This window comes from Tupaia chinensis, unplaced genomic scaffold (assembly GCF_000334495.1).
Source record: "Tupaia chinensis unplaced genomic scaffold, TupChi_1.0 Scaffold000182_1, whole genome shotgun sequence".
NCBI classification, from domain to species: Eukaryota; Metazoa; Chordata; class Mammalia; order Scandentia; family Tupaiidae; genus Tupaia; species Tupaia belangeri.
Genome location: NW_006159657.1, coordinates 5331929 through 5342535, shown reverse-complemented (window position 1 = coordinate 5342535; position 10607 = coordinate 5331929). Strand labels below are relative to the sequence as shown.

General features: G+C 45.6%; 1 protein-coding gene across 2 annotated transcripts in view; it reads right to left on the bottom strand.

Moving 5' to 3' along the window:
* Positions 1–3187: 3187 nt before the first annotated feature.
* MRTFB (myocardin related transcription factor B) overlaps positions 3188–10607 on the bottom strand; it is a 179883-nt gene continuing 172463 nt past the window's right edge. For both annotated transcript variants that reach the window (XM_006146545.2, XM_006146546.2), the window contains 3 exons: positions 10190–10327; positions 7905–7965; positions 3188–5263 (listed from right to left, as the gene is read on the bottom strand). In XM_006146545.2, coding sequence (XP_006146607.1) covers positions 4728–5263; positions 7905–7965; positions 10190–10327 — 735 coding nt within the window. In that variant the 3' untranslated portion in view covers positions 3188–4727. The remainder of the gene's footprint in view (positions 5264–7904; positions 7966–10189; positions 10328–10607) is intronic.

The following is a 10607-nucleotide window of genomic DNA, read 5'->3' as shown; positions in this document are numbered from 1 at the left end:
CAGGAACTCAGTGTGTGTATGGAGGGTGGGGGCTGGCCACCGTGCAGGTGCATGGAAACAGCTCAAGAGCCTGTGCTGAGAGGTGGCTCCTTGCAGAGCCTTTCGAGCCTGGCAAGGTGCTTCACTGCTTCTCTAATGCCAAGTTCGTTTGAGGACAGTAGAGGGACTGCCCTGCCACTTGTGAGGACAGCTATGTTGTCAACTGCTGTGGCTGGTTTCAGCCTAGGAATTCTGAGAGGACTCTGAAGAAAGCTCCCTGGCCTGCAATGATCTGGGGCTGTGGGGGGAGCGGGCCTGAGCTGGCTTCAGTGACTCAACAGGTAACGCACCTGGAATGCCACTCAGGTCCGCGGACAGCGCAGTCAGTGGTGCGACCTCGTGACCATGCCTTTGCCTTCTGTGGGCAGCAGCCTGGAAGCAACCAGAATGCCCTCGCTACTGCTCCCAAACAGCGCCCCCAAACCACAGGGTGTCAGTCACATGGACCACAGATTCATGTGGTTTTTAACAAGGAAATTTAAATAAGATCTCTTTAGTATTATAAAAATAGTCATATGAAACAAACACAAATAGTATCTAAGCAAGGAATCCCACAAACTCAGAATACATCTATGTACACACATGGCAAATGCTATACAGTAGACTGCACATTTCCGGAAAAAACTAGAATGTGCATCCCTAAAGATGCTCTGCTGAGATGTACAAGATGACCACATCCCCCTAAGTACAAGACTGGAGAGAAGGTCTGGCATGACTTTCTGCTCTTAGCTCAGCCCCAGTAAGATGAGCTGATCCCAACACAGGGGAATCAGCCCCTGCATTTAGAGAAGACGTAGGAAAGTAAGACTGGGATGTGTGAAAGTAGGTTTCTGCAAGTGAGTTACTTTCCTGGCAATATGTTATTCTCACCACGATGCACGGGAGTACCACTGCTAACCGACACACATGCACACTGACAATTCCACCGGCTGTTCTGACCTGTGCCCTAATGGCAGTGACACTAACCTCAAACACCCTTTCCCACTGCACTTACCATTAGGTCCACTGGATTAGGTCAAAGAGGCCTTACGTCTCGTCTTTGGTCATGTCACATGCACGTGGGGACCCGGCCGTGTACTCACGCTAACCTGGAACATGTGCTCAAGATCCTGGGGAGCAGCACCCGCTTATGTCACAGCAGCCTGGCTGGCGACTCGGGCAGGAGAGGAGGGCCAAGTGGAATGGTGCTTGTAGTTAATAGCTACAGATCCCTTGCCTTTCAGAAAACGAAATACTGGCATAGAGAGGACTGAACGCATTCGCCATGGGGATGTCAAGTCACAGTGGAAGAGAGCAAGCTAGTGCGACGGCATTCTCTGCACTGCACTGTGCGTGTTTGGAGAGCAACCTTTCTGTGGCATGTTTCAAACCCTGTTTTAAAGAGCACTAAAGGGACCTGAGGGCTTTTAGAAAACTGTGTACACAATTCAGGATTACAGATATATAGTTATTCAACAAGAGTTAACAGCATTAGTTATTTAGTTGCCTTCCATAGTCTCACTGATAGTGCTGATAAGCCAGTCGAATCTGAATGAAGGAGAAGCTCAGAGTCTAAGTATGGACCTGATACATCCTAGACAAAAACCCACAGCCAAGACCATCCATAAGAAAAGGTCCCGACTAAATCGGTTGGCCCTGGAGGCTGGGCCCTTGGGAGGAACTGGCAGAAGGACTCGCATCCACCCAGCAGGGGGCACCTCGTTGGGCCTGTCAGAGATAGTGCTTTGGTTAGCAGAGTCACTGTGTCCCACGGATTGGATCACTAATGTCTCCACGTGCAGACCATTCCCCACAGACCCACTCCACTGAACCCAGCACAGTGGGCTTTGCCTTGATCACCGGAAGGCATGCCAGCACTTGCCAGCACCTTCGTTAGGATCCACAGGGGCTCCAGTGTGCTCCTGCTGAGAGGTGGATCTCCCTCACCTGTAGTTCAATGTACCAACCATCAAATCGGAGATAAAATCAGCTCTCAGGCAACACACAAACCCAGAATGATTCACCAATTCTTCCTAAATAACAGATCAGGTCGCCTCCTGTGTGTCACTAGGAAATACTCTTCACTTAGTGACCTGAGGAAACCAGCTCGACCTTAGGGTTTACACGAGGGTGAGGTGGAGGGTGCATATTCTTATTTAACTAAATCCTCCACACTCTTTGGTAGATTTTTGGTCATGTCACATGCACGTGGGGACCCGGCCGTGTACTCACGCTAACCTGGAACATGTGCTCAAGATCCTGGGGAGCAGCACCCGCTTATGTCACAGCAGCCTGGCTGGCGACTCGGGCAGGAGAGGAGGGCCAAGTGGAATGGTGCTTGTAGTTAATAGCTACAGATCCCTTGCCTTTCAGAAAACGAAATACTGGCATAGAGAGGACTGAACGCATTCGCCATGGGGATGTCAAGTCACAGTGGAAGAGAGCAAGCTAGTGCGACGGCATTCTCTGCACTGCACTGTGCGTGTTTGGAGAGCAACCTTTCTGTGGCATGTTTCAAACCCTGTTTTAAAGAGCACTAAAGGGACCTGAGGGCTTTTAGAAAACTGTGTACACAATTCAGGATTACAGATATATAGTTATTCAACAAGAGTTAACAGCATTAGTTATTTAGTTGCCTTCCATAGTCTCACTGATAGTGCTGATAAGCCAGTCGAATCTGAATGAAGGAGAAGCTCAGAGTCTAAGTATGGACCTGATACATCCTAGACAAAAACCCACAGCCAAGACCATCCATAAGAAAAGGTCCCGACTAAATCGGTTGGCCCTGGAGGCTGGGCCCTTGGGAGGAACTGGCAGAAGGACTCGCATCCACCCAGCAGGGGGCACCTCGTTGGGCCTGTCAGAGATAGTGCTTTGGTTAGCAGAGTCACTGTGTCCCACGGATTGGATCACTAATGTCTCCACGTGCAGACCATTCCCCACAGACCCACTCCACTGAACCCAGCACAGTGGGCTTTGCCTTGATCACCGGAAGGCATGCCAGCACTTGCCAGCACCTTCGTTAGGATCCACAGGGGCTCCAGTGTGCTCCTGCTGAGAGGTGGATCTCCCTCACCTGTAGTTCAATGTACCAACCATCAAATCGGAGATAAAATCAGCTCTCAGGCAACACACAAACCCAGAATGATTCACCAATTCTTCCTAAATAACAGATCAGGTCGCCTCCTGTGTGTCACTAGGAAATACTCTTCACTTAGTGACCTGAGGAAACCAGCTCGACCTTAGGGTTTACACGAGGGTGAGGTGGAGGGTGCATATTCTTATTTAACTAAATCCTCCACACTCTTTGGTAGATTTTAGTGTTTTTTTTTTCCTTTTTTTTTTTTTCAGTTATTTACATTTCATCATATACTTAAATGACTAGCCTTGAAATAATTTTGGAAATCCTGTCATAGTTGGCAATTTGGAAAATTCTTAAGAAACTATAACCACAGATATGTAATATATTTTTCTCTATATATATTAAAACAAACAAAACAAAACCTCCAGTTTTTCAGTCTTAGGCTTGACAAGATAGTGAGAGCTTGGGTAGGACATCCAGTTACAAGCCTGTAAAATAACTAGGGGTTAGTGACAGAGAAGAAAGCTAGGCTGGGCCCTGATGGCCAGTGGGCGGCTAACCTGTGCTTCACCATGGGAACGTCTGGGGCTGGTCATGAACTTTCCCTTTCCCTTCCATTCTTCTAACTTACCAGCTCAGAAAGATATTTTATGCTAACGCCTTTACTTGGTTCTTTGAGATGGGTCTGATTTCCTGAAAGTTAGTCAGCAATTCTTTAAATACAGAACACATGTGGCTCAAGTAGTCTAGAAAGATTTGAGTTCTAGAAAAAAGTAAGTCCACTGGCTAACTACTTCCTCGCCCCAATGCAGGCTGTACAAATCACAATGTCGAGCGTGTACACACGAATATCTAATATACAAAATAAAATCAACCTACTCAATCCAGAAGGTTGCTAATAGGATTTTCAGTGTTACCAATATACCTGGACTTTTTACAGTGGATTGTTTATGACAGTATCTTGTAGACATCTTCTGGTTATGGTTAAAGATCTTCCATTTAGATTTAAATTTGGAAATCTGAAGATTCCAAAAACCACAAAATAAAGTACAATACACACACAAAATCACATAGGTTTCTGACTGTTAACAAAGTCTTCAGCTGGAAGCTGTCACCAAACTGGCCAGGGCTGTCCACTGCCTTTGAGCCCTGCGTGCCTTGGGCCTGGCTCAGGCCATCGCTAAGAAGTACTAAGTGCAGTGACCTCTCACCTCCCTCACGTTGGCTTATTTTTTGAGTGGAGCTGTCTGCCTTTTACGTAGAGGTTTAAATGTAGTTAAGTGATTACCAGAGAATCCTAATGTCATCTTCCTGCATATATTACCTTTGTATTTGTAGCTAAAGGTACTTTTCATTCTTTACTATGGTCTAGAGAAACAGGCAGGCCTTCTTTGACTAGTGTATTTTTTCAGAAGGCCCGTGCTCTACTGAATTGTAGAAATTCACTGTCAAACACAATGAAAAGTTTCCAAGCTCGGTTGCCAGGCTATGGCCTTCTATCCGATTCTTCCTGTGACAACGTATTTTAATTGCAATGATGCAACTATGGACCTACCTCTAAAAACTGACCTTTTAGACTCTTCATGTTCTTAGACCTTACAAACTCTGAGACAAGAAACCTGTGACATTAGTCCCACGGCAATGGCAGGTCTTGTGGGTCCAGGAAGTCAGCAGAGAACATACTTGGTGCGGTAGCGCTGAGAGGTGTGAGCCCCGAAGCTGTGCTGGGCATGGTAATGTCTAACCACTCCATGTTGTCCAAGTTGGAGTCGGAAAGGTCAAGAGACAGGCAGGGGGTGCCTGCAGCAAACTGGGTCTCTGAAGTCTCCATGGGTGAGTGGGAATGGTCCAGCACGCTCGCGTGACTCAGCAGATCATTTTGGAGATCCTCAATCAGAGAGAAGGGCTCTCTGTCTTCACTGCTGCTTTGGAGTGGAGCAATTTCATTGGCTGAAGGTAAAGTTCCATCCAAGAAAGCTTCCAGCTGGTTCTCCAGGCTGGCCGACAAACTGCTCATTGGCTCTAAGGACACTGGCGGTGCCATTTGGACTTGGGGTGGAGGCCGAGACACCACTGTGTTGACTGGCATTGTGGTGATGCTGGCTGTCACTGGTCTCATTTTGGAAATAGGAGAAGGCTCTTCTTTTATAGGGAGGGGGATCTCTGTGTAAAATAATCGTATTAATTAGTAAGTAAACTGTTACTTATGCATTTACAATTTTTACTTTAGTTATTTTGCTATTTGGCGATTCCTTCTATACATGTCCATCTTAGAGACAGGAAGAGAAAGCTACCGGTCAGGTATAATCCATGGATTGTAGGATTCTAGGACGATGGACCATTTTAGTTAAATAGATAAATACATACATTGATTACATTCTTATATGCTTTTAGTTCTTTTCAGTTGAGATAGAGATTAAAAGAAGTTATATCCCACTAGACAGGAATCAGCGATTTGAGACGACCTGAACTTTGGGTCCTTATTCTCAGTCATGGAAGGGGTTAAGACAGGGCTTTCACTGCAGGCCTCGGCTCTTACTGCAGCATGACACTCTGAGGGTGAATGTCGAAGTGTATATCCTGGGTCTGTGCAGAGGCCTAAAGTATGTTCTGCGTATTATGAAAGAGCTAACTGTCCTCTTTTTCATCATTATAATTGGATGTGTGCCCAATTTAGCCATATGCATTCTGTAGAAAGTTCTGGAGAGATGCCATGCCATCATATTACACTTCTAAATTAAAGTCAACGCACAGATCTCCTGACCTTCATTGTTAAGATGAGATGGATTGTTTGCTTTTTTCTCTCACTTTTTTGTCACTCTCTTGAGTTTACATAAGACCTTGAGGATTTGGTAAATATTGTAATTACATGTTATTTCTTGCACCAATTATGTGTTATTTCTTGCAAGGTCAAGAAGCAAATTAATGAATCATCTGTTAAAGATACCGTTCACGGGAACCAGCAGTTAGCGTAATGGCTATGTCGCTGGACTCCCACGTAGTTGACCGCAGTTCGCGTCCTGGACCTGGTGGCTTAAAACTCACGCCGGGCGTGTGTGCGTGCGTGCCCAAGATCCCAAGAGGAGAATGGAGGAGAAGGGATTGCGGCATGACCATCCCCCCGGGGGGTGATTTCTCGCTTTCTGTCTCTATGTCTCTCTCTGTATGTCTGGTGAGCGCACGCGCCCTATAGTGAAAACCTCTCAAGAAAAAAAAAAAAGATACCATTCACTTAGCTACATGTATATGAATAAAGTATCTTTTTTACTGTTATGAGGATTTGATTGGTTTCATTTACATGCAGATATACCAGGACAAATAGTTTTAATTAATTACAGCTCTTAAAGCTCAATTACTGGAAGGAGTAAATAGGTGAGAAGTGAAAAACTTAAACTTGATTTCCACAAATGAACTGTCGATTGTGTGCTCTGTGCGTTTTTGGACAATGTTATGTTCCTTTTTATTATCTGTGGTCATCTCTGGAATTAATTTGAAAGCTTTAATTGCAATCTAAGTAAACTGTCTTGTCCTCAACTACAAGTTGAGCATCCCTCATCTGAAAGGCTTGGGACCAAGAGCGTTTTAGATTTTGAAGATTTTTTTTGACTTTGGAATACTTGCATATGAGTCAGATATATCTTAGGGCTCTCTGGTCTAAGCAGGAAACCCCTTATGTTTCATTTACACTTCACATACACGGCCAAAGGTGATGTTCTACACCACTGGTGTATGGCAGTGTGTTGATTAAGTCCGCCTCATGAAGTCAGGTGTGGAATTTTCCACTTGTGACATCATGTGGGCACTCAAAAAGTTTCAGATTTAGGAGCATTTTGGATTTTCGGATTAGGGATTCTCAACTTGTTCTCATTATTACTGCTATTGGTATACTAAAATAAGATGAAATAATGTACTTACTGGATTCTTTGTTATAAGAAAAATCATCTGTTTTAGAAAATAACTCAAAATTGAAATCTTTACAACAATTTGTAAGTTTAGGTTGTACAAATTATTCTTATCAATCATTTAAAAAAGTTGTTTTCACCAGATTTGGCAAAAACATTATTTTTTTAAATCCTAAAGAATTAGAGCATGAAATGTCTATTTTAAGATTTTCTATAGTTTAGAAGTACCATGAGATTAGTATTTTGTAAGGCCATTATAGTTTTTAGCAAAATATACCATTTGTACATATATATTTATAATCAAATATCAAGAATTCTGTTACGCCAAACACTGTAACTAGAATACGAACCTCAATGTCAAATAGTACTTGCTATGAGTAGAGAAATTTTGATTACTATTTAAAAAGTCATTACCCATTATCTGGGTAATTTAGGAATACTTGAACTATCCCTAAATAGCATTTATTATTTTTGAAATACTGATTTTAGACTTATTTTAAAAAGATCTGTAAGCTGAGGGAGAGCTACCCTTGGGGTGTCTTCCTCTCAGTACGACTGAGTCACGTGGGATGAGTTTTGAAGGTATTCAATCGGGAAGGTGAATCTGATTCCACTTTGCTATCTGCCAGTGGCCATTCTTGGTCAGCAGGCAGGTACCTGCAGATACATCTGTAGATTATCTTACTGTTGTAACCTGGATTAATGGCTCTTCCTTCATTTAGCGTATTCATAGTCTTACTAGCCTAAGTAACTGATTTAGCAGTAAATTCAGTTAGAATTAGAAGAATCTGTTTCTTAGTATCCAAAGACCAGCTATGAGCACTAGAGAAAAACTTCCTCATGCTTGCATTAAGAGACTGCGTCCTCGGTCCTCTGGGGGTCTGACGTGACTTTTGACCTACCTCCACTCTTGATGAGGATATCGAAGAGGTCGTCCATCTGCTGACTATGTGCGTTGGAAATCTACAAGGATGGAGAATATAAATGAGTTTCCCATCAAACAAACCTGGAAGCATTATACAACTGAGAGTGCTCATGGACTTCACAGAACGTCTGCTTTGAATCCATTACATGATAATCTTGACAACAGGTCACACGAGGTGTCATAGGTGGTCAGCTGACAGCAAGAATGCGACTAGTGTCTAACTCAGCTGACTTTTCCACACTCCCCTATTTTTACTCTTTTAAGAATTATTTAATTTTAGGGATCAGCAGATGGTGAAATGGTTACGTCGCTGGACTCCCACACATCTGGCCACAGATGGAATCCTGGACCCGGTGGCTTGAAACTCACATTGGGCATGAGTGCATGTGTGACCAAAATCCCAAGAGGAGAATGGAGAAGGGACTGTGGTGTGGCCATCCCCCCAGGGGGTGATTTCTTACTTTTTGTCTCTCCAGTGAGCGTATATGCGCTATAACAAAAATCTCTATTAAAAAAAGAAAGAATTATTTAATTTCCTTTATTATTATTATTTTTCAATTTACCAGAGAAAGAAGGCAAGTGAGAAAGCAAGCCTCTAGGTCTGGGACTTGAAGGGTGGTGGAATGTGAGAATCCAGCACCTTAACCACCATGCCACCTGCTGGCCTCTCCTCCCCTATTTTTTATCACTACATTTTCAGAAATGTCTAATACTTTATTTTAAAAGGTAACAATGTATGTGAGTAAATGTGATCATACTATCTTTTTTCAGTTCTACTGAAGTTTATCCGACATACAGTAAGCTGTACTTATGGGACCCCTCCATCCTGTTGGGATTTGGGGTTTGTACGCACAGGTACTTATTAGCATCATGTTCAAGGTGCTGGGTCAGGATCCTAACTGCTGTTGGCCATGTGGGGTCTGGCTCCCTCAACACTGGGCTACGGGGCTGGCCCTATTTTAGTTCTTATTGCCAACAAAATAAGGGCCCTTGCTGCGACTGGAACTACAGAACACTTTACAGCTAGAAAAGTTATCTTCCATCAGCACTAAGTGGACACAGAGAAGTCTGTGCTAACTGCCCACTTCTTCAGAGAGGCAGTCTACCATGGCCCTAGACAGTCGGGCTGTCCTCTGTGAGGGAGTCAAACTGCATGCTGCCCCTTGAGGCTGCAGAGCAGGTCAAGGCAACCCCTGTCCGAACGCCTGCTCCCTGCACAGAGGATGCATTGGTGGGCTGCTTGCTGGGAGCTGTGCTGAGCCGTGGCCCTGTGTTCTTTAGGTGCAGCACAGCTACTGCATGCATAGCCACCATCTGCCCAGACCTACAGCCCATAAGTCTCCATGGGACACAGGCAGGGGAGCCGGCACACCATGATGTCCTCCTGCTGTCTGCCACGAGGAATGAGCAGTCTTGCTGCCCACTTTTAGCACCTTGGGGTAGTCAGGCTCACTCCTTGCAGCCTCTGTGAAGCTGGGGTTCTTAGTTTTAAGCTTCGAAAGGAAGCTTTAGAGAGACGGGGACAAGGAGCAGTATGAGGGTAACACGTGACAGGTGCAGTCATTGCAGGGCACCTCTGTGGGCCAGATGCTTTCACAAATAGGAACTCTTAACTTCCCCTATCCCTCGGTACTGCTGAGACTATTACTATTTTATCAGTAAACGCAGAAGGCTCAAAGGAGGGGTAAGCACCTTAGTCAAGGCCACCTGGTGGGTGTCAAGTGTGGCAAAGCCAGGAGAGCCTCAGGTCTGTCACCTCCAAAGTGCATCTGCTCAAAATATGACACAGTTCCCTGCGCGGGCTGCTTGCCAGGGGCAGAAGTACGAGGGAGCAGAGAGATGAAGTGGAAGCATGTAGGGGCTGAGTGGCCCTCACGGTCAGCTGGGCAGCAGAGGGCCAGTTTGATGCTGGCCTGCCAAATGGTGGCTTTAGAAAAGAGGAACCTGTATCAAGTACGAGCCCTGGTCATGACCAGCTTTATCTCCAATGCCATTGATTCTTTCTCCAAAGGAAAAGTTGAGCCACATCCCAACTTTCTGAGCACGTGGTCGCTGCAGGTTACACTGCTGCTAAATGCTGGTCGGAATGCTTCATAAAGACGTTTCGGTTTTACAGATCCACTACAATGCAGGCTCTCGGCCACGATGTTTGTGTTTCTAATCAAGTCAGTCTTACAGAAGGGATACAGCAGAGGGCTGCTGAGAGTTTGAGGACGGCACATGGCAGGCTACGATCCCTGGGCCCAGAGTCCCCTCACTCACCTCTGGAAGGGAAGACTGCACGCTGCGTGTCTGCTTGATGGCCTCCTCATAGCGTGGAGGGTCTTTTGTCTTAGTGACTGGGCTTCCAAACAGGGGGTGCTGGACGACGAACTGCTGTGGTGGTGGGGGTGAACTAGGCTGTGTCGAGCAGAGGAGGGGTACACGTTAGCTCTGGCAGTGAGCTCTCTCCTGCCCTGGCCCGGCTCCGCCCTGCTGTTCCATACACACTGGCCAGCTCCCAGCATTCAGGAGGCAAGGCCAACAGCGCCGCGGGCCTCCTGTGTAGACGGGACCTTGCACCACGGTGACAACCGAGCTCCTCAACTGAGCTCCACGAGTGGTCCCCCCCTCACGTGGCAGGCACTGCGAGCCTAAGCACTGGCCCTGGACTGAGGTCTGCCCTGGAGACACCATTCCT